The sequence below is a fragment of the Sebastes fasciatus genome, chromosome 7, assembly GCF_043250625.1.
Source record: "Sebastes fasciatus isolate fSebFas1 chromosome 7, fSebFas1.pri, whole genome shotgun sequence".
NCBI lineage: Eukaryota > Metazoa > Chordata > Actinopteri > Perciformes > Sebastidae > Sebastes > Sebastes fasciatus.
The window spans coordinates 3817301-3840969 of record NC_133801.1 but is presented as its reverse complement, the minus strand read 5'-3'; the positions used below and the strand labels follow the sequence as shown (position 1 = coordinate 3840969).

At 38.9% G+C, this 23669-nt stretch overlaps 3 protein-coding genes across 7 annotated transcripts in view; 2 read left to right on the top strand and 1 right to left on the bottom strand.

The window, feature by feature from the left end:
• The window catches only part of dcun1d5 (DCN1, defective in cullin neddylation 1, domain containing 5 (S. cerevisiae)), a 46242-nt gene extending 40261 nt beyond the window's left edge, over positions 1-5981 (top strand). Inside the window, exons 2-10 of one of the 3 annotated variants that reach the window (XM_074641070.1) lie at positions 600-671; positions 1579-1621; positions 1719-1818; positions 2345-2507; positions 3171-3262; positions 3468-3576; positions 3857-3961; positions 4074-4173; positions 5563-5981. In XM_074641070.1, coding sequence (XP_074497171.1) covers positions 1751-1818; positions 2345-2507; positions 3171-3262; positions 3468-3576; positions 3857-3961; positions 4074-4173; positions 5563-5618 — 693 coding nt within the window. In that variant the 5' untranslated portion in view covers positions 600-671; positions 1579-1621; positions 1719-1750 and the 3' untranslated portion in view covers positions 5619-5981. Of the gene's footprint in view, positions 1-599; positions 672-1578; positions 1622-1718; positions 1819-2344; positions 2508-3170; positions 3263-3467; positions 3577-3856; positions 3962-4070; positions 4174-5562 lie in introns of all 3 variants that reach the window. The other 2 variants (XM_074641069.1, XM_074641071.1) reach the window with 2 other exon arrangements.
• A 1327-nt stretch (positions 5982-7308) lies between these two features.
• On the bottom strand, positions 7309-10893 carry LOC141771124 (uncharacterized). Of its 2 annotated transcripts, none has more exons than XM_074641062.1 (4): positions 10611-10893; positions 10002-10171; positions 9358-9733; positions 7309-8754 (listed from the first exon to the last, which is right to left on the bottom strand). In XM_074641062.1, exons 2-4 carry the CDS (start codon positions 10162-10164, stop codon positions 7737-7739), a joined length of 1557 nt encoding a protein of 518 aa, XP_074497163.1. In that variant the 5' UTR covers positions 10165-10171; positions 10611-10893; the 3' UTR covers positions 7309-7736. The 2 variants fall into 2 exon arrangements, with proteins under 2 accessions (XP_074497163.1, XP_074497162.1); XM_074641061.1 differs by having other exon boundaries at positions 10002-10255; positions 10611-10888.
• A 4069-nt stretch (positions 10894-14962) lies between these two features.
• Positions 14963-23669, top strand: part of capn5a (calpain 5a) — a 28478-nt gene continuing 19771 nt past the window's right edge. Inside the window, exons 1-3 of one of the 2 annotated variants that reach the window (XM_074641056.1) lie at positions 14979-15103; positions 17848-17925; positions 19332-19491. In XM_074641056.1, coding sequence (XP_074497157.1) covers positions 19336-19491 — 156 coding nt within the window. In that variant the 5' untranslated portion in view covers positions 14979-15103; positions 17848-17925; positions 19332-19335. Of the gene's footprint in view, positions 15104-17847; positions 17926-19331; positions 19492-23669 lie in introns of both variants that reach the window. The other variant, XM_074641055.1, reaches the window with a different exon arrangement.

The window sequence follows — 23669 nt, the reverse complement described above, 5'->3', positions numbered from 1 at the left end:
AGTCCTACTCGTGACAGCTGCTGCACTCTAAACTCTATTAAATCTGTAATTGAGAGTGGCCTCTGTGTCTAGTAAACTTACCTTATACAGCATGATTCTGCATACTAATTTCCGAGATTAATTTTGAATGTCTGCATGTGATATATGGTTTTTAAGAAGTGGATAGTATGTCATCATCTCACTTAGAGCTGAAGCAACGCTCCCCCAAAAATTCAACCACTTGTGTGTTTTTATTTATTATAAATTTTTCATAACACAGTGGTGTTTTTCTGTTTGCCCGTTAATGCTCTTGTAGCTGAATGGGAGGTTCCCAAATATTATGGATCCGTATAAAGCAGACATCCATTCATAGATTTAAATTAATTCATATTAAAGCAAAGCGATTATAGTTGTATGTAACATTGTATGGTTTGTAAAATCTTTACATTAAAAAGATTTTTGCATTAAAATAAACTTTTACAGCGACTTGTTTTGATTCAATTCACAACAATTAGATTGTGTTTAATGGTGAGATGCTTTCAATTACTTGTGACCACAGTTTTCCTCTAGTTTTTAATTCTCTGTGTACTGATAATGATATCTTGCTTGTATTGATTCAGGTGCCCACAGGTAGGACCAATCCACACCGCCTGGCAGGCATCGGTACAGCATCAGTAACACTGGACAAGCTTGTAAGTAGTCATGTTTATTTTTAGATGTAGTGGAATATTGCCATTATCATGCAATGATTTTTTTTTTTTATCATATTAAAAATGATACCTGTATTATCGTGAACAATATGATATGGTACACCCCTAGCGGACAAAGCTGATGTGGTCCAACATTTATACAGTGAATATACAGCTGACTGGGTTAAGGATTATCTCTTTTTTGTCCATCAATTGTTTTTATTTAAAAAAAAAAATTAATATAAAACAATGTGGTGCAGGAACAAGGGCTGTCAGTCGATTCAAATATTTAATCGCGATTAATCGCATGATTGTCCATAGTTAATCGTGATTAATCGCAAATTTATCACACATGATTTATCTGTTCAAAATGTACCTTAAAGGGAGATTTGTCAAGTATTTAATACTCTTATCAACATGGGAAAGGACAAATATGCTGCTCTATGCAAATGTATGTATATATTTATTATTCGAAAGCAATTAACCACACAAAACAATGACACATATTGTCCAGAAATCTTCACAGGTACTGCATTTAGCATAAAGAATATGCTCCAATCATAACATGGCAAACTGCAGCCCAACAGGCAACAACAGCTGTCAGTGTGCTGACTTGACTATGACTTGCCCCAAACTGCATGTGATTATCATAAAGTGGGCATGTCTGTAAAGGGGAGACTCGTGGGTACCCATAAAACCCATTTTCATTCACATATCTGGAGGTCAGAGGTCAGAGGGACCCCTTTGAAAATGGCCATGACAGTTTTTCCGCGCTAAATTTTAGCATAGGTTTGGAGCGTTAGTTAACCTCCTTCATGACAAGCTAGTATGAATTTGTGTTATTATCGCGTTAACTTTGACAGACCTTGCAGGAACTTTTTTAACTGAGATTTTGTTTTTTTTATTACAGAATATCCTAGATTTGAATGGACAAGGCAGCCAGAAGTACACAGGTATCATCCTGCACATTTTATTCTTTCATAGATTATTGCCTTGTGTTGTCATGTAGAAGTGTGTGACAACATGTTTTTTTATTTCTCTAATGTGTAGGCCACCTAGTGAAGCCCATTAAAGGTTCAGTGATGCCTGTGAAGAAGAAGAGGAAGCTCCCTGATGCAGATGATCATGAGCACAAATGTAAAATTACAAGGTAAACAGACACAAAGTTATAGTGTGAGTGAGCGTATGTCTGTCCTCTCTTGTCATCTACTGTATCTGCAGTGCAGGAAATCTCCCCCACTCAAGTTGTTTTTGTATCTTGCGTCCCATTAGAATTTTCTTCTTTTTTTTGCGGTGTATCGCTCAGTTTGGGTCCTAGGTGTTTTGTGGCATGTTGAGCCAACCTCTAATGAGGATCTAGTGAGTAATAGGCTCTTTGCTTGAGAGGACAGTCACTGGCTGAAAGCCTGAAAAAGAACTAGCAGGGTTGTTTTTCACCCGGCAGTGGACATACTGAACCCCTCGCCTTCTCATTTTCCGCGCGTGCGTGTGCGTGTGCGTGTGTGTGTGTGTGTGTGTGTGTGTGTGTTAATGTTGCATTCAGACAACAAGTCAAAGAAAATACATCTGTATGTGTTCAGAGTTTTGTTCCTTTCTGCCCTTATCAGTACAAGATGCATTTATTCATTTAAAACTGTTGTGTAATTTTGAACCTAAAGCTTGTGTCTGTGTTGTAGCTTCACCCGACCTCAGATCCGCGGTGCAAGGCCGATAGCTGAAAAGCTGTTCTCCAATAAGAAGTGCCTGGCCTGGTTCCACGGGTACGCCGGCCCCGACAAGGTGGTCGGTCCGGAGGCCATGGAGAAGTTCTGTATAGACATCGGTGTGGAACCAGAGAACGTGAGTCACCCCCGGCTGCTTATCCTTCACCTGGTCCCCGAATTAATCCAGGACTAGAGTCACTCCTACCTCAGAGTAGGATGCAAGTTATTTATGAAGCTTCATACACTGACGTCCAGGAACGAGGACGACTAGGCGACAGGGAGACAATATTGTTTTACACTCTGAACTGCAAAGTAGAAAATATGATGACATGGTCTAGTTTAGAGCTGCAATAATTAAGCGATTAGTTCTCAACTATTATATAAATTAATCGCAAACTATTTTGATAATTGATTAATCAATTTGAGTAATTTTTTTTTTAAAGAAAAGTCCAAATTCTCTGATTCCAGCTTTTTAAATGTGAATATTTTCTGGTGTCTTTCCTCCTATGACAGTAAACTGAGTATCTTTGAGTTGTGAACAAATCAAGACATTTGAGGACGTCATCTTGGGCTTTGGGTCATTTTTCACCATTTTCTGATATTTTATAGACCAAACAACTAAACCGATCAATCAATATATATTGTCCAGCCTTAGTTTGTGTGCTCAACTCTCCTTCATTTCCCTTTTTACAATCTCTGGAAGCTGTAAAGAGATTACACAGTGTGACGACGACCCTGTGCTCATGCACCAATGTTGATTTTAAATCGGGATTAAATGTATTGCCTCTCTTTCCTTCAGATTATCATGTTAGTTTTAGCTTGGCATCTAGAAGCAGCAAGCATGGGGTTCTTCACAAAAGAGGAGTGGCTCAGGGGAATGACGTTATTACAGTAAGTAACTTCATTTTAACTTTCAATTTTATATTGATTGAAATTAATGTTACAAATGAGACTTCCTCTTGTTCTCATGACCCACATTTAGTTTATGTGTCTGTCTATGCCGACCACTGACTGTCTTTAGTTGTCAGTAAACCTGTCAGAAAAAGTGTTGAACTGTTGCTGTCTGTCTTACGTGCGGCCCTTCACCTACTTTCAGGTGTGACTGCACAGAGAGGTTACAGAGCAAACTGGATTACCTGCGCGGTGAGCTCAACGACTCTGTCGTCTTCAAAAACATCTACAGATACGCCTTTGACTTTGCCAGAGTGAGTTTGCTGTTTTTCTTGTTTGTTTGAAGAATAACTTAACACCCCCTGAAAATCTTGTTTTTGCTACCGTCTGGTGGTTTAACTTCTCACCTCTCGCCTGCAGTGATGTGCAATGAGTTGAGATTTTAATACAATGAATGTGCAGCCTTTAAATATTACCTGAGAGCTCTGTGAGAAAGCAACCATCAGCCGTAGTCACAGGATCAAAAACAGAGACTGAAATTGTCACTCTGTCACTCACTGTTGTTGTCTTTGTGCCATTGTCATGTCTTATCAGGATAAGGACCAGAGGAGTTTGGACATGGACACGGCTAAATCCATGCTGGCTTTGCTGCTGGAGACAACGTGGCCTCTCTTCCCAGTCTTCCACCAGTTCCTGGAGGTAAATATCTTTTCTCTCGCAGCTTGTACAAGGACTGCAGAAGGTTGCGACACCAGTAGGTTTTCTTTGCACTTCCTAACTGCCTCCCCCCCATTCATCTCTCCTTCAGCAGTCCAAGTACAAGGGGATGAATAAGGACCAGTGGTATAACGTTTTGGAGTTCAGCAGGACCATCAACACAGACCTCAGTAACTACGATGAAGACGGAGCTTGTGAGTATACAATCAGCTCGCTAACATCTTTGATTTCACAGTAGCTCCACACTGATGGCCACACAGGCCACTTGAGCGGCGCATGGCGGCTACCTCGCTGAACTGCTGCGTCTTTCACGCCTGTGGTGTCCACACCGGCAGCGTTTCTGCTTCTGGGCTGCTACTGCTTTCTACATAGAGTTTGTATTTCATGATGGCCATTTCACTTCATTATAAATGTCATTTATATTTATTTTAGACCGAAAAAGGTTAAGAAGTGTGTGGTCATTTGTAAATTATAATAATAACCCACAATTAAAAGCTGGCACTCTATTCATTTATGGAGCCGTGCAAGTCACTGCCCTTTCTACAACACTGTCCTGCAATTATTTCAGAATAAAAGCCTTGTGTTAACAAATGAAGGGATACTGTCCACAGAAAAACGCTTGAGGGCTTTTATTTTCGGTGTGGCTACTTTCACTGGTGGATACAGAGAGGAAATCTCTCATTCAGCAGAGCAAGAGTTATACGACACTGCATGATGCAACACAGCTAATATGATAGCTTCCTTCATTTAGACCCTCTGGTTCTCTCCAGACATTCAAAGGTCAGCTCTGCCACGACGCTTTACGGACCTTAAGTGTAACTAAATAATTACAGTAATAAAAATACAAAGATTTACCGGTATGATTTTCATAAATGCCTCAACTTTCCCAAATAATTTATGTAGATGTGGAAAAACTGATCCACATTCATATTTAGAGACTAGTTTATGGTGTGTTCAAGTGCTGTTAGAATAAATGAGTTTGGTAATTGCCATCTGAAAGGGCTAAGTTATGTTCAGGAACACAATAACATTTAAATTGTAGTTTATCGACGGGTGTTTTGAATCGGCTGCTCCTCGGTTATGTTGTGGAAACGCTGTGAACACATCACATGGTAGCACGTGCAGGTTGGATGACTTAACATAACTTTGCTTTTTTCCCAAGTTGTTTAAAGGGTTAGTTAAATTGGTTAGCATGTCTGATTCAGTTGCTATCAAGTAGATGTGTACTTTCTAACCATGTAAGAGATGATTTCATAGATAAGTTAAAGCCATAAACTGCACATTTTTTTTTAAATCAGACTTACACAGAGAGGAACGTCCCTGTCTGTCATACCAGTTAGATCATCACTGAAAATGTCCTGGAAAATGATCTCTGTGAACCATAAATAGGGATCATGTAGCACTGATCACTGTGGTAAAAGTGATTTTAGTTTGAAGTTTTGCTCTCTGAATGAGAGTAACTGTTTATACTTTTATTCGGATGTGATTTTGTTAATGCTCTGTGCTCCATGATTTCTCAGATTAAACGGCTACCCTTAGGATCTATATTAATATAATTTATGTCCTTGTGGTTTTGTCTGCAGGGCCGGTGCTGCTAGACGAGTTTGTGGAATGGCAGAAATCGTGGTCAGCTTCGTAGCAGACGACGTCGCGACACCAAAAAGGAGAAAGAGGGAGAGAAAACACAAACCACAAACAGGAGGAATCTCTGTATCGTTTAAGAAAAATGGAAAAACTGCAGTTTCACACATCCCACCTTGACAGACTTAAACAATTCACACACAAACATGGACTACAGAATCATCCCTGTGTGGGTACGGGCCTTTCTCTCACCGAGTCGACTTTTTATAGTGTTAATTTGGAGAAAAGAAAAAGTTCTTAAAATAAGAAAACAAAATGAACTGAGAAGAGTTGTGGAATTTATGTTTTCTTGATAACTATTTTTTTCCATTTTGTGTCTTGTTTATAGATGTTTTCACAGTAATAAAAGAAATGGAAGTATGACGAGCTGGTTCTTAATAAATGGTACAACCTCTAGATTTCATTCACCAAACACTATAAGTACACACGCGTCACGGTGATTTCTAATGCATTCATAACTGGGCATCCTGAGGCAGAGTGATGCACTTAAGCAATGTTCACACGCCGTTGAAGTGTTGCTCAAGCGTTCGTTGACGTCGTGATGTTGTTAAATAGCTGTGGGAACCACGGTTCTAGTAGTTTTGAATTTTCAATTAATTAAAATTTTATTTTCGTTTTGACTTTTCAAATTAATTTTAGTTAGTTTTCAGTTTTTCAGAAAGTTTTAGTTTTTATATATTTAGTTTTATAGTGATTTTAGTGTTTCTCAGCAGTATGTAGCAACATATACATGGAGAACTGTGAATAGTCATAATGTTTGTTTAATCTTCGCGCTGCTTTAGTGAATCAATCATGGCATCGTATCATCTCCTGGAAGGTCACGTCTGTTCAGTTTCTGTAGTTCAACGTCACGAGACTTGACGGAAATTCTTCTTTTTCCGGTAGTGATATATTGGAGCTAAAAACTGAAATGAATTTGTTCATTTTGATTTTATTGTTTTTTTACTCCAGCAATATAGTTTGTTTAGTTTTAATTTTTCTAAAAGGATTTAGTTTTTAATTAGTTTGTTTACTAACGGATTTTTCACTGCTTCTTTTTGTTTTAGTTGACTATAATAACCCCGCTGGAAGCTGGCTAACGGCATTTATTTTTGTTAGATGGAACCGAACAGGGTGAAACAAAAAGATGATTGGTTGAAACTTCACCGCGTCGTTGGAGCGCTGAAAAAAGTTGAGACAAGATCAACTTTGTAGCGTGTCATGCAGCGACGAGTGTAATGGCCTCCGTCCTTTCCACGCTTCCCGTTCATTGTCTGTTAAAGCAGCCGTGCAATGAATTCTGATAGTCTGGCGGCGCCATTTGAACTGATTCGCGTCATGTCGACCGCTCCTCATTTGCATAAAGTTGAGGTCTAGGCTACTTTATGCAAATCACGGGCGTCCGACGCAACTCGCCGCCTCTAGAAACTCACGAGAGTTTAAAACCTACCGTTTTGGATGCAGAATAACAACAGATTCAGCAACTCTATGGTTTATTTCTCACATCAAAAGTTTTCAGAAACACATTTCGGTGAACTATTTTCATAATATAAGAGAAGAAAGTTTCCAAACGAGCCGCCATGTTGGTTCCGGTTTGAAAGCTGGGAGCAGCAGCCAACGAGGGAGAAAGTTCATCCAATCAGGTGCCTCGTGTCTAGTGGCAGCCCATCAAGCGTCCAACGCTGGGGAGCGAGATGATCCCTCATGATAAAAAAACGCCCCTGTGGACATGTATCATTAAGGTGTCAGTTTGTAGCTTCATGTCTCCGACTTCCATTGAATATGACTTGTAGCATGTTGCTTTAGTGAAGTGCCAGCTGCTGGATTGTATCGCTGATTGTCACTGAAACCTGAAATGGTGAAAGTTAACTGATATGATGGAAGAACGTTGAGTTAAATTATCCAGGTAGATATCTGAATTCATAATTGTGATCTAGTTTTGTTGTTCATACCAAAATGGTGTATTTATATCAACAATATTGTAAATATTTAATGATGCTGTGGTATAGTCCTTTTTAAAGCAAAGGTATCGATAGTTGATTGTAAGCTAAGTATGAGACGAGTGATCCCATGAAAAGATCCTTTGGTTTACTCAGTGGTTCCTACTGACGGTGGACCGGCCCTTTAAACGTGTCTGTTAAATCTCCATGTGGAAGTGCGGCCTCTCCTCTTTCTCCTCCCTCCCCGTCTCTCCTGTGTCCAGCGGCCCTGCTGAGGCAGCGGCCATGATGGCGTTGAGGCGTGTCAAAGAGAGGGAGCGCTGCTTGAGCCTGGGGGCGGGGCCTGCCTGGTGGGGGGCGGGGTCTGGAAGGTGACCGTACCGCTGGCCGTCTTCGTCGTACTGGTACAGGCGAATGACGCGGCTACGACGGCCTGGCGAGGGTGATGTTTCTCCTCCTCCTTCTACGACGCCATTTTTCATTGTGTCCTCCTCTTTGTTACTTCCTGTCTCATCGTCTGTCTCTCCATCCTCCTCTCTCTTCGTCTTTTCTCCGTCCTCCACCTCCTCGCTCTTCTCATCCCTCCCTTTCTCCCCCTCAACACCTCCTCTCCTCTCCTTGTTCCTGTTCTCCTGCTCATCTACCTCCTCCTCCCTCTTCTCATCCCTCCCTTTCTCCTCCTCCTCACTTCCTCTCCTCTCCTTGTTCCTGTTCTCCTGCTCATCTGCCTCCTCCACTTCTTCCTCCTCCTGTCTTTGTTTCTTCTCCCCCCTGCTCTCTCTTCCATCTTTCTCCTCTCCGTCCTCCTCTGTTTCGGTTTGACTCCCTCCATCCTCCCCTAATAGATAGAAACCACTGAACTCTCTTTTTTCCTCTTCCTCCTCATCACACCCTTTATTCTTTTCCTCCAGACGTCTTCTTGCTTCCTCCTCCTCCTTCATGTAGTCACATCCCTCCAGATAGGCCGTGGTTTCCTGCTCCTCCTGTCTTTTTTGCCGGAAGCTTCTCTGAGGTTTGGCAGGAGGAGATGTGGTTGACGACGAACTCGTCGTTTCCATGGTTGCACATCTCGCAGAGTCATCGTCGTCCAACACCTGCTCCATCTCAAAGGCCTGGTTGTCGTACATGGGCGGCAGGGTTGTCACGGAGACCTTAGGGCCATGGCATCGTCGTTGCCGTGGTGATCGCAACCTTGAAGTCACTGCCCCTAAACACCTAAAGAGGAAATGGTGTTAATTACACCAGGCTGGTAAACATGCACCTGGCCATTAAAGGGGAACTACACCAATTTTCAAAATTCATAAATATAATTCCTATTGGCTAAGACAATCCAAAAATTATTAATAAACATGGACAACTTTCCCAAATCCCAAATCTAGAGTGCTAAAACTCAAACTTGTGATGTCGAAGGGTATAAAGTCTGGAGCTGCTCCTTAGACAATGAATTAGGAAAGCAAGTGGATAAAACTCTAGTTTCGGGATTTAGGAGAGAGTTGTTCATGTTTACTAATACTTTTTGTACCGTCTTAGACCATAGGAATAACATGTATGAATTTTGAAAATGGGCATAGTTCCCCTTTAAAGCAGTTTTCAAAAAGCTCCCTCTTGCTAGCATTCAGCTTCTGGCTGTCTCGTTGTTCGGCTGAACTCAAGTTCTGTTCTGTGGGAGAACCATAATCACCAAAACCAATATATCGTAACGTACAATGTCTTGAGAATTTACTGACAGAAAAATTGCAAAATAATTTAACAGAAGTGTCAGATTTTGAGAATCTGATCCCAGTATATAAAGCTGGGATGTACGGGCCATGAACGCACCTGAGAACATGAGTCCTGGTCAGAGCTCCAGCGCTGAATCCAACCACAAAGGTCAGCAGCACTGATGCAGCCACAGCTCCTGCAAACTGCCCATCTGAAACACCTGCCTGCCTCTCCTCTACAGACCCGACATCCCTCCTGAACCTGAACGCATCACGCTGCTTATATTGACTGTCAGGACCCACAAGGAGCTCGTATCGCCAGAGTGTCGTTCCCTCTGTGTGATGCAGGAGGCAGTAGTACATGCCGCTGTGCAGGATGCTGGTGTTGGGGACCACCAGGCTCCCGTCAGGGTGCATGAAGACGGGGTCCAGTTTGCTGTGGAAACCGGGGGTCTGGAGGTCTCCAAAGGGTGTGTGCCAGTACTGGACCACACCTACACATTAAAGGAGGAGCAGTTACAGGTGAGGAGAGCTGCAGGTGTATGCTGATGGTTTTACAGATTTCAGTGGGAACCAAACTGCTGATATTTATTAAAATGTTAATAAGATGACAGCTGTGTTGTAAAGAAGATAAATTGTTGGTTTTCCTTCATAAGTAGAAAAACATCCTTCAAAATCTGTCATGATTTCTATTTATGTACAGAAATAACTGCTTTCATCACTGATGAAACAAGGAGGCAGGACTTGATCCTCTTTACTAACCTGCGTTCTTTCCGTCTCCACAGTTTAAAGTCAGCTCTGCCTCCGGATGACCTTTGACCCTGCAGGTTGGTGCGACGGTGAGAGAGCCGCGGCCAATAGCTGCTCTCTCTGGATCTACTGAGCCGACCAGAAAGGCCGTGAAAGTTAACCACCTGGTTAACATTTTGAACCTTCGCAGGAAGTGTGAGAGTCAGCTGCGTTTTTATGGTTCACGTGCAGTAAATGAGTCAGTGACAGCTGGATTCACAGCAGGGCTGCAGAAAAAAAAACTGAACTGATTAAAGTTACTATACAGGTGAACTACACAGTGAAACCAGCAAAGTTACTCAAGTCATGCTCACACAGAACAGCAGCTGTCGTATAGAAGGCAGTGTGAAACTTTACAAAGAGAGACGAGTCAGAGTAAAATATTATATCACAAGGAGTCCAGTATGGTTCTGAAAATATTGGCCTTTCAGTAAATATCTGTCGACCTGTCGTATGATGTTTTTTTTAGTTAGCAACCCCTTTAACTAAACAGCAAGACTTTGAAGTAACAGACAAAATCTGAGTGATGATCCACATATAAAGTAGAGTATCTGTCATACGGTCTGAGCAGGTGATATTTACCTGTAACAGCTGGTATAGTTTCCTCTAAATGCAGCTGTGTATTCCTTTTCGTGTGTGAGCACACATCGTCTGATGGACGTGTTGGTGGTACAGTCTCCTCTGGCAAAGTGTAAAGTGCAGTTTCTCACATGACACCGTGGATGTCTTCTCCTCTGATGATGTTAAAGATTAATAGCATCACAGAGGCAGACACATTGTTTTATAAAACGCTTTTAGTTTAATTTATTTTGGTTGTTTTCAACTTATACAACTCAGAAACACATATATAAGATAATGATTAACAATAATAAGCTTTTTTTTTTTTTAGTTTTGCAGTAGTGACAAACCAAAGCAAGTTTAAGCTGACCGATAAGGTGTAGACTTATTACACCTACTCTTTTTACATTCACTATTTTGCATTACATTTATACCACCTGGTTCGTATGTTATCAGCTGTTTAAATGTCCGTAAAATGTATGTAAATTATATATATATATATCCAAAAGTCCCAAACAAAAATTAATATACACACTAGTTTTCATACCTCATCTTTATATTTGTTAATCATCTCATTTTTTAAATATATTTTTAAAAATCTATTAAGTGTATTTATAACACATTTTCATTTCCTTTTCAAAACTATTCCACAAATGAACTCCTTTGACTGTTTTATATACTTTGTTTTGCATTTGTTCTAATCTTTAATTAAAATTAAATGCAAAACAATTGTTCATATTGACTTTAATTTGGAGCATCTTCTGCAAGAAACTTATTTTTTACTGTGCAGTTCTAAAGTCCATCAAATCTCTTAATTTGAGAGCATGTGAGTTTATAAATAATATGTTGGTTGATTTGTGATAATCAGCGCTGTTTACAATTCTTATAGCTCTCTTCTGTATTTTGTTCTAAGTCGTGCCACCTCTAGAGTCACGCAGCCAGCATGACTTAAAAATGTATTTATGTTCATCAGAGTTGGCTTTTGTCTGTCCACTCATAATGAAATATAATCCTGTTGTGCTCCTCGTGAAGGATTTGTTGCCTCGCATCAGAAAATGAATGTGAGATGAAGCTCGTTGTGTTTCAGACTGGAGGTTGAGTTTTCTTGTCATCTCCTCCCAAAGGCTTTACTCTGCTGAGATGGTTAGGATCACTTCTTCACCTCACCAAGGCTTGTGCTAATGTAGATTTTGTCAGAGCCGAATTGACGTGATATTTGCCCCTGGGCCACCGAGCAGGCTAAACTGTTGGAGCCTGTTCAACCCGTCAGGTGGACCAGAAGAAAATATGAGCCGTGGGCCCCTCCTGACGTTCCACCCAGACCCTGTATGTTGTGTATACTGTATATGGTGCTGCCTTTAAGTACTCCTCAGGTATAGAGCAAACAGCAGACCACACATGGCTGCATCATTATATTTGGCCCAGACCCCCCAAAAACCAGCCAGTAGTCCCAGAAGAGCATAAGGCTGAAAATCAAAATAAGAAATACTCCATTGTTTTTATTGTTGTTCATATTATGTGTATGTGTTGGCTATTATTATATGTGTAGGCTAAGTGTTGTACATTCATGCAAGAATATTCATGTTTTGGCTTCATTTGCATATTTCTGAGGTAATTAGAGACATGCACCAACATTATTTTGTTGGACTGTAAAATTTAAGGTTGAACATTTTAGATTGATTTTACTCCCCTGCCTTAAATAGAGCTGGCACATCATGCTGATGCTGAACGTACTGCACATGTTGACACAATAAAAATGAATTGAAGGGATCAGGTCACTGTCCGGAAGTTTTTACATTTTACAATAAACACAAATTTATTTAGAAATAATCAAGCGCTGACATCATAAAGGTATTAAAACTACATTTTGACACTGTGGGAATGTAAAACTGAAGGAGCCAGCTTAAGGGCTTTATCATTTCAGTATTGTGCTTTAGTCACGCACATTACAAAATAAACATAAAACAATTAATCAAATTACACAGAAAACGAATTGCTACTGTATACAAATACAATACATGCAGTGATAGCCTGCTCGTTCTACCTTTGTGCAGGATTTGCATTAGTATTAATTGTGAATTACTTGTTATAGTAGCAAGAACTCATTAGTCTTTTGGTTGTTCTGCTTATCGTTATTATTATTATGCTTTCATGATGCTGATTTGCAGAGGGATGAAATATGAATATTTGGTAACTGTAATTACTACAGCGCCCACCAGAGGTCAGTGGTGTTTTACAAAAGCTTTGAGGGAAACTTTCCAACTTTCCTTGATAAAGTAAATTCCTTCCAACTGTCATAAACTGTTAAAGATGCTCCTTTTTTTCTGAGTTTACAATTAAAACCTTCTGTGATGTATTCCCTTTGTTTTGTTTGTTTCTTTGGAGTACTTTAGAACGGACATCATCCGGTCTGTGGTATCTTTTCTTAAATGCTTTACAGATGTTGTTTATAAGACCTCAAACTCAACAGTTGAACCTCTATTATAAAGCACTGTGAGTAAGGCACTCTAGTATAATGAATACAATATAAAGTTAACTCTGAATGAAATATGCCTATGTTGACACTAATTCATTAATTTGACTCTAAACATACTTACAGATAGAATACAAGCTACAAAAAAACATGTTGATTTGAACACAAACTTATTTAAATTTCTGTGATAAATGGACATAAAAACACAACAATGTGCACTGCTGTTCTGATGCAGTAGGACACAGACTCTACTCATTCTGGATAAAGTGATCATAAAATGCTGCTTATATATAATTTGCGTTTTTACGTTACCTGAAGGCCAACGTAGTTCTCCGACACGCTTGGAAAGGGAGGAGTGAGCGGAGGGGTATTCAGCTGGTTGCAATCTGCAACCTCACTGCTAGATGCCACTATAATCATACACACTGTCCCTTTAAGTACAATTTTGAGGTACTTGTACTTTACTTGAGTAATTCCATTCGATGCTACTTCTACTCCACTACATTTTTGAAGCAAATATTGTTCTTTTTACGTCATTTATTTGACTGTTTTAGGTACTTTGTAGATTTAGATGTTTAATGTAAAATTTAAATCAACTAATAAATTATAATATATTATTATAAGCTACCCAGCAGTATATTATTCAGTAAAATGACTGAAGAGTTGTACATTAACTCAAATACTGTATTTAAGCACATTATGGTACTTTTCTTGAGTATTTCCATTTTATACTCTGCAACAATTCAGAGGGAAATATTGTACTTTTTACTGCAGCTGTCGTTACTACTTACTTTTGATATTAAGATGCAGCGTTAAAACATAAAATATGCAAATAAAATACAATGCATTGTTAAAAATCAAACCAGTGGTTCTAACTTATCATCTCACGACCCCTCAGATTTATCTTGTGACCCTTTGGAGGGGCCCGACTCCTAGGTTGGGAACCACTGGACTAAACTCGCTAACTGTGTATACTGGAGCAGCTACGGCAGAAGAATACTACTTACACATTGATGATTCAATATTAACACTAGTATTTCCATTTTATGCTACTTTAATCTTCTACTCCACTACATTTTTGGAGGAGAATACTTACTAGAACTTTTTACTACATTTATTTGATAAGTTTACTTTGCAGATTTACAATATTAATACAAAATAAGTATAAAAAGTAATTAAAATAAGCCCTAGCTTTACCAGCTGCAACATTAAAGAGATTAACACATTAATGCATCAATAATTATAATCCAGTAATATAATATATATTATTCTGAAATGGGCCATTCTGCATAATGTTTACTTTTGGTATTTTAAGTATATTTTGGTGTTAATACTTTACTGCACCTTTACTTAAGTAAGAGTTTTTTTTATGCATGATTTTTACTTGTAACTGAATATTTCTACACTGTGGTATTGCTATTTTTACTGAATTTAAAGATCTAAATACGTCTTCCACCACTGGTAAACAAAACAATATTGAGTAGTTCCAATTTGTCCGTGCCGTACCTGAAGGCATCATAGAGTCTGGATACCAGCCTTCAGGGTTGTGTCTAGGGAGTCCGCAAATTGCAAAAACTCTCGCGAGACTCGCTGCCCGACGACCTATTCTAACCTTAACTATTCGAGGCCAATGCCTAACTTTAACTATTTGCGGTAAATGCCTAACCCCTAACCATTCGAGGTCAACGCATAACCTTAATTATTAGACATCAATGCCTAACCCTAACAAATCTCGCGAGAGTTCTCCCAGTTTGCGGGCTCCCTTCTAGCTACTACCAGCCTACTACCAGATGAGTGTAGGCGGGCTTCTTGGAACCTGGAGCTCCTCCTGAGTGTGTGTGTGAGTGTGTGTGAGTGTGTGTGTGTGTGTGTGTGTGTGGCTTTACTTTGACGTTTATAAACTAACGAAACTCCGGATGAGAAGCTCCGCTCATCACCGACCTGACAACAGAGAGAGGGAATAAAAAAACACCGAAATCCTCCCGGGAGAAGAGAGAGAGACCCCGGGGAGCTGATATTTAACATTAACCAAACCTTTCTCCAGGTAAAGTCTAATTAAAGCTAATTTATCCGTTTTAATACGCCACAATATACCGGCAGTTTAAAGTAACTGCCGTTCACAAGACGTTAACGTTCACAAATTACGCGTAGAAACGATTTATTAAACTTGTATTAGCAGTGTTAGATAAGAAAAACTGTACATAAGTGTTACAGTTAAAACAGGACATTAATTGTTCACGGTTTCTTCAAAGAAGTCGAACAATCTTTTAGAAAAGAAGAAACTCGCCATCTTTCAAGCTAGCTTGTGTAAACCAATACACTTTCGGTAAGAACCTTCAAAATAAAATGTAATTGTTATGCGTTTCAGGCAGAGAGTTTGTGTATTCTGCACAGCGCTGGGAGATTGTACTCAGATCTTTTACTTGAGTAAAAATAGCAACTCTAAAGTGTAGGAATACTCTGCTACAAGTGAAAGTCCTGCATTGGCATTAAAATATTCTTAAAGTACCAAAAGTAAAAGCACCTGTTATTCAGAATGGCACATTTCAGAATAATACTGGATTATAATAATTGATGCATTAATGTGTACATCACTTGCTGATGCTGGTAAAGGTTGGGTTAAATTTAATTACTTTATATTCTGTTGGGTGGTTTTTGAATTTAGAATCAATAAAGTTTTATTTATTAAGGACTATACCGATCCAACTTTTCAGTCCCGATAGCGATACCAAGGCTTTTGGTATCAGCCGATACCGAGGACAGATCCAATACCAGTGTTTAATTAATAATCTGTACTCTTCACTGTGATGAAGTGACTAGGATTATTCTGTTACGTGTAAGGCTACATCAGACTTAACTTAAACATTACTTTCCTAACAAATACATAGATATACATTCACTGAATTGATATTTATTATTAAAATAATAAATTGTGCACCAGCAACTTGGAAAAAAAAAATAATACAGTTGAAATTTTATAATTTTTTTTAATGCAGCAACAAAATGTCCCAAATTTAAACAGGAATTAAAATTCCAGTATAAAATATATATAGTATATAAACAAATAATTGAATTGAATAGATCAGCTCCAACTATTTGAGTCAGTATCGGCTTGAAATCCGAAATCCCTAGCTTTATTTTTATCTATAATATAGATCAGAATTTATTAGTTGATTATATTTGTATTAATAATCTGAATCTGTAAAATAACTAAAGTTAGAAAATAAAAGTAGTGGAGAAAAAGTATAAAGTAGCAGAAAATGGAAATACTCAAGTAAAGTGCAAGTACCTCAAAAGTGTACTCAAGTACTTGAGCCCCACTTCTACCAGCTGTAACATTAAAGTTACGTAAACATGAATACATCAATATTCATAATCCAAGATACTGAAAGACAAAAATAGGATGATTAACAATAATGACAATTAAAGTCTATCACAAAAGATTGATAAGAGGCCGTTGTGGGGTTCATATAAACATGTACAGTTTCTCTGTGACAGACATTGTACTTTTACTTTGAAGGCACATTTTCCCCAATTTCCGGTGTAATATTTGACTTACTCTTGGTGGTTTCACACAACTGAACAACACTTGAAGCTTTTCTGCAAAATGTGTCTTAAAGTTAATTTCAGCAAAGTGAGAGAACAAGTAGACTGATTTACAAAAACTGCATCCGAGTACATCACATATGTTCATGTTGTTTATGTCACACATGATCTAAAATGTGTTATTGTAACATCTGCATTGTTGTTCAGTTGTCACATATATCTGTAGTGGCATGCCTATTGGTGCCCACATGAAACCACACCCATGTTTGGCTGTTTTTCCTCTATTCTTGCTCCATAATCAAACCTCTGTGTCTGTGGAGAGTGGTCCTTAAAGGTTCAGCTTAATCCACTTCTCAGTTGTTTTCATGTTAAGAAACAGTTTATTAACATGTAGCATAGTAAAAGGTATCATACAATCAGGTTTGGGAGTAAATCTGGTAATGCTGCAGGCAGTTTGAAAGAGGCGTAAACTGTGTTGTTGACAGCTGATTGATGTGAACAGGTGACTTCTTGTAGGCGGTTCCTCCCCCTCACAGTCACACACCTTAAACTGTGATCGTGTTGAATTACCGTGGGTTTTCAGCAGTGCTGACAGTTATTTTAGGGGTTGCAACTAGTGATTATTTTCAGTGTTATTTGATCTGTTAAGATGTCAGAGAATAGCACAAAAATGGCCATCACAACATCCGATAGCCCAACGTTAGGGCTACATCTTTAAAGTAAAGCCTAATAAACTAGCCGGGCCTATATTTGGATATAGATCAGGTATCAGTATGAAAATAAAGAATCGTTGTGTTTACAAGATTCTACACACTGGACCCTTAAAGGGTTTGTTCAGATTCACAGTCAGACAATAACACAAACAAACTAACCGATCAAGGCAGCGGTAGACCAGCCACCCCCGTGTTCTGTGAGGTAAAATTACTACTTTTGTCAAAGGAGTCTGGTGATTTCTAAGAGAGCATAGTTAACAGCTTCAGTTCCCCGTCGGAAAGGGCTGTCTGACAGCAACATGCCACTGTCTGTTTCTCCAAACTGGGGGCGTGCCGACCGTCACCTACTGTAGATAATACACTGACTATGGATCAGTACCTCATACAACCCCATTTCAAAACACCCTAACTATCCCTTTAATGGTGTCATTCAGTAATTTGCACATTAACACAGTGTTTGTAAATGTAAGAGTGACAAACATGATTTGAAACAATTTTTTTTAAATCGATTAAATGCACTTAAACACAGAGAAACCCACTGTCCACCCTCCCCCATCTGAGGATGACTCATGTCCCAGTCATGCTGAAGAAGAGGAAGAAGAAGAAGGTCAACTCAGTTTCTTCTTACCAGCTCACAACCCCTCAGGGTCGACATGTTGTTTCCCTTTAAAAACGTTTTATAGCCGTGCAGCTTCACTCTGTCTTCAGTTTAGTGAAAATTCAAATGCTCCCTCTTTCTTTCTGACAACCTTCAAACATCTCTCCGTGACTTTTTCACAACCCACTTTCAATAGAAACACTTCAAAAATTTTAAACGATACCATAAATGGTATTCTCATCCCTATTATTCTCTTCAGTAGATGCCCATTTTTTTTATTCCTAAAAACCAACAGGACTTTCCCAGTGTTAAAGGCTAATTCCCTCCTCATTACAAAGAGATATGCTTTATTTTTTTACTTTAGCAAGCAGATAGTTTGTTTGTTCAGGTTTTGAGATAATTGTCTTATAATAGTTTTCTTTCTTCAGCGTTGTTCACAACAAGGTCTCTGGATTATTCAGAGTAACCAGGATATTATTTCTGGAAAGACAAGTTGCTTTTGTTTTATTCAAATACTGTATATATTTTTTAAATATTTTCAGCATCACAAAGGAAAAAAAGTATTTATTGAAACAGACCACCAAGCAGATAATATCATTTGCTGTTTTGTCTGCTCTGTTCAGTATCCTCTCTGTGTTTAGTGCCTTTAATTGACACTGATATAATTAGTGACTGGCCTGATGTGTCCCGTTAACAGTCTCCATGGTAACTCACATCCTGGCACTCAGTGTTGGAAGAAGATCCTGTAATTAAGTAAAAGTCCTGCATTCAAAACCTTACTAAAGTAAAAGTATTATCAGCAAAATGCTCAATATCTGCAATATTTTTGTAGCCAGAAAAAGCAGATGAATATTTAATGAACATTGCAGCACGAAGTAATAAACTAAACACTAATGAAACCACCATGTTTAGGTCGAACTCATACACCACATCCTCTTTCCATCATTGTCTCGCTTTATTTTTCAGAGAGGAAGTTGTTGTTAGGACTCCACTCACCAGATCAGGCTCTTAATGCTGCTGCATGAAACTTTCATCATGTGTTTGCTTTGCTGGTGATCCGTAGTCAAACATGACTGTCAGAGTTTCTGTTTGTCATCCTGTCACATGACTGGTGGGATAGTTTATGTAATGTGTAGCAGACTTGTGTGGGTCTTATATGTTTTAAAAGAGAAGGATATCCTTGTTAGTAATCTTTATCCACAACACAATGTGCCTTTGAGGCCTTGAAGCCCAATTTTCCTTCAGCTGAGCAGCTGTCCTCTCTTTTCCAGAATAACAAACACTGTTTTAGTCTCAGCCCTGCCTTTATTTCCACTTTTATATTGTAACATACAGTAGGAGCCTTTTAATGTTTTTTTTATTATAAGAATATTGCCATAAAGCCCTGATAACTAAGTCAGCTTCTGTGTGTGCAGGGTGATGGTGGTTCCCTACGAGGGCCAGTCCTTCTCTGCTCTGAGGAGGCAGTGCCAGCAAAATGGACGTCTGTTTGAAGACCCTCTGTTCCCCACATCCGACCAGTCTCTGTTCTACCAGAGCAACCGCATCGGCAGAGTCACCTGGAAAAGGCCCAAGGTGAGGACAAAAGAAATAATGTGTTAAATAGTAAGCAAGACTTCCACATATTTCTAGGACGGCGCATTAGGGCCATTGTAGGAAAAATAAATAAATAAATTAAGGAGTAAAGGAGGGTGGCAATATTACGAGGAAAAACTCTGAGATTAAAGTCGTAAATTTATGAGAAAAAGAAAAGAAATTGGAAATATTTTGGGGGATTTTTGTCAATGAACCACATCGCTTCACTTTGCAAGGTTGGGTCAACCTCACCACACCACAGACACTGCTGCTTGTGGTGTATTATACTTGTATTATTATGTACAGTATACAGTGGATGACCTAATGAAATTATACTTTGCAATCAACGGCCCAGAAACACCATATTATCATCAGCATCCAGACTTTGAAGAGTCATTGCCATGAATTATGATATCAACCACCATGTTCTGTACTGTTGCACCTCCTCACTAATGTGCGTGTGTTGCATTTGCTGTTTACCAGTGGCGTCTGTGGTGGTGTGATAAGGTTGATTTGTTTTTTTGGGGGGGTTTTCGTAAATGTGTGACTCTAATCTCTAAGAATTTCAAATTTTTTTATTCTTGCAAATTTATGATTTAATAATCTCAGAGAATATTCAAGTTTTTTTCCCATAAATTTGTGAGCCTTTTTTCCCGTATATTTACCACTTTAATCCCAGAGAATATAAAAGATTTTTTCTCTGAATACTACCCCCCTCCCCTGCTCCATGATTTTCTTTTTTCTACCTACAATGGCCCTAATAAGGTATGGTAGGTTTCAGCCAAGGATTGTAAGATAAATATTTAAATTCTCCACGTCTGCCTTACAGGAGTATATGATTTATTTTCTGCCTTTTTTTTTAAACGCATAGCTGGTGGATTTGTAGTGGCCACCTGACTGTTTACCCTATTAGACAAACCAGTGAGCTGATCAGCTGATTCACAGTGGAGATAGAGAGAGACAAGAAACAGAGACAGGAGGCAGTAGGTGGGTAATAATGAGGACGGTGGTCATGAGACAAGTACAATGGAGAGTATGCATATAGAGAGGAGAGAGGTTACTCGGACTGAATGGGGAGAGGAATGTATGGAATTTATTTTACCCCACTGAAATCCCTCCCCAACACCCTGGAATGGTTTTCTGTGTGTGTCTGCATGCTGTGATTGCTCTTTGAAGAAATATTTGGACGACAGAATAACATGTTGAGATGTGTCTCTAGTAGTGATTAAGCAGCAAAGGCAAATTAAATTTGTTTCTTACTTCAGTTATTCTCATACGTGTGGTTCAAATCAGGACTACAGGGATGGTGGGATAATATAAAATATGACTCAGCACAGACGTGGAAAGTGTTCTGATTCAATGGTCTTCGGCTGGAACAAATTCTGGATTTGTATAAATAAATAAAAACCATCATGATGTTACACATCCCTGTTTCAGGTGAAGTTGTCATCTGGAAGGAATGTGTAGATGTGTGCCGCAGCAAAAGGTTATCAGTCCTCTTAAAAAAAGGTTTCCAACACACCTGAGCAACAAAGAGATAATCATTAACTGATATATTTACTAGTTTCTTTCTATCCAAGCCCAGCCTCTGCGGAGAGGCCCAGCTAAGTTTAAAGAAGGCTTTTCAGTAACAGGATCAGTACAAATTCATGGCTAAATATAAAATGACATGGCGAGTTTCTGACGTTGGTGTACATGAATTCAGTCATATAAGAGAGGGTGAGTAGTAGATGAAGGATATACATAGGCTTCTGTTAGACACCCCGACCTTAAGTAACCTCTGCATCCAAAACTGTTAATTTCCTGAAATGCTTCCTCAAATTCTCCACAAAGAAACACAGGAAGTCCAACACAGGCCAGCTCTCCCCTGATTTAAGACTTGTTCACTCTGAAGTCTTAGATGGAAACAAACCAAAACACTGAGGCCTCTAGAAGGGACTTTTTTCCTAGTCAAAAATCCCCAAATCTTCAAAGCTTCATCCCAAACTTATTTATTCCAGATTTCTGTCAAGTTCAATTCACTGTCACTAAGCAATATGTAATATTATATAGCTGTATTGAGGATCTGGTCTGTGTCATATTGACAAAACACAAATATTTTAATATATTATTTTAATTTGTTATGAATACTTTTAGTGCGTAGATATCACTGTGATCATATCTGATTGAATAAAACATCTCAACAGATGGCCTTAGTCTAGAATAAACATTGATCTTTGATATCACAGAGTTGTTTGCTTAACGTGACTTGGCTCAGAGACTGAGTCACCCGCTGCATTTCACTGAGCCATATTTGGTTTTTAGGAATGTTTTTATGCAGTGCAGCAGTGACCACTGAAGCTGGTTTATTTGTTAAGATGATGGGGAAATATGATGCTCGTGATGGAGTTATTGCTTAATGGCTTTCCAGCCTCTATCTCTACACTGTACAATGTCTCTGTAATACACACACGCACACACCCACACACAGTACGGGCATTTGTTATTTTTGTTGAAGGAAGGGAAAATATAAGGTGCTAAAATTGGCTTTCTGTAGCAGCTATTCTGCTTGAAATCCAGTTAATTCACTTTAAAATGAACTTTGGTGTGCTTCCCAGTTTAGTCCAGTTCATTTAGGCAGGTGACAGTGATAAGATAAGAACAATGCCATCAATTGAACCATTTTTGAGACCAAAAAAAACTGCAGTAAGATCGCAAAGACGGGTCTGAATATGGATTGGAATGAATACTGGATTTTTAAATTATGCTTATTATGTGTGCAGTTTATTTTTTGAACAAATTCAAATTTGCAAGTCTGATTTCAACCATCATCCAGTATATGCAGTATAAAAGAACACCCAGCTAAAGCCTGAACTGTATCTTTATAATATGCTTTACTTTCAATCATTGATGATCTGAGCTGCTAAATAATTAAACAGGAAACTCAAAGCACTCCAATGGATCAATATTATCGATTTGTCCCAGGAGTGGAGAGAAAGGAAACAATCGTATAACTTCAGCCTAAACTTAAACTGTCCACAATTGCTCCACTTAAAGGGTAACTTCGATATTTTTTAACCTGGACCGTATTTTCCCATGTTTTTGTGTCTAAGTGATTAATGGGGACACACATTTTTGAAATTGGTCCACATTTTATATACAGTCTATGGTCTAACCAAATCTCGGTCAAGGAAAAGTCTCGTTCTGAAATCTGCCGTCGCATCCACATCATTGAAAACATCTAAATGTTCAGCCATGACACTGAAAATCTTTTAGATAACACTAAGCTACACTTTCTGTACTCCAACACAACAAACTCTGACAACACCGGACCTCCTCTCTCCAACTCTCACTCACGTTTTCACTGTTGTCAACAAGTCACATGACACAATAACAAACAGAGTGGATCAAGCAAAAGGTAAAAAATAAGCATGTAAAAAAGTGTCAATGAGGTGTCACATTTATCCTGCCTGTTCAGGGATCAAGCAAGCCCGCTTCTATAAACTTCATGCCATCAATATATCTGTGATAAGCTAAAAATTGCAGATATTATCAGCCATGATGCCGGTGTAGTCAAACGTTAAACTTAGACTGAATGTGGGGCAGTAGTGATTTGCAAAAACAATGACTGTGTTCATTTGAATGGAAGAATGCAAAACAAAATGCCTGTGGGTTGTTAAACCCATGTACATTTTGGTAAAGCCCTCAAAGATCAGTGTGACTCGAGTGATTCACAAATCAGAGAGTGTGTTGCATGTTGCACAACACTGAGTTGTTGAGTTGAGACAGGATGGTAGATCTCCACAGAGTCGTAGGGATAATGACTGAAAGAAAGAACAGAGGGAAACATTTAAAGTGGAAAGATGGCAGACGTGCACGAGAAAAAGAAGGCTATGAATTAAAGGACTGGTTCATATGTTTTCAAGTCCATCTATAGACAATATTGACACACACAAAAACAGTTTTTGTCTGTAAACAATGCCATGCATTACGGTTGTCATTTTGATGTATATCTAGTTGATTCAGTGGAGGTTTCATGTTTTTTAATGAGGTCTTACTGTATGAACACATCAAATTTAGCATGTTTTGTGTACATTTAAGGAACAAAAGAGGAGGATAGGAGGATGAAGCCAGTGTGTAAAGGAGAACCACCCAGGCTATTTCTTCCCACTGAGTGTGTGTCTTTTTTGTGGTTGAAC

Bases quoted from the DNA above. Each gene is read 5' to 3' on its own strand.
- LOC141771124 (XM_074641062.1), bottom strand. From the start codon at position 10,164: ATGTTAACCAGGTGGTTAACTTTCACGGCCTTTCTGGTCGGCTCAGTA. The intron at 9,734-10,001 runs GTTAGTAAAGAG...TTTAATGTGTAG, and splicing joins TGGAGACGGAAAGAACGCAG to GTGTGGTCCAGTACTGGCAC. The intron at 8,755-9,357 runs GTGCGTTCATGG...TTTCCTCTTTAG, and splicing joins ACCAGGACTCATGTTCTCAG to GTGTTTAGGGGCAGTGACTT.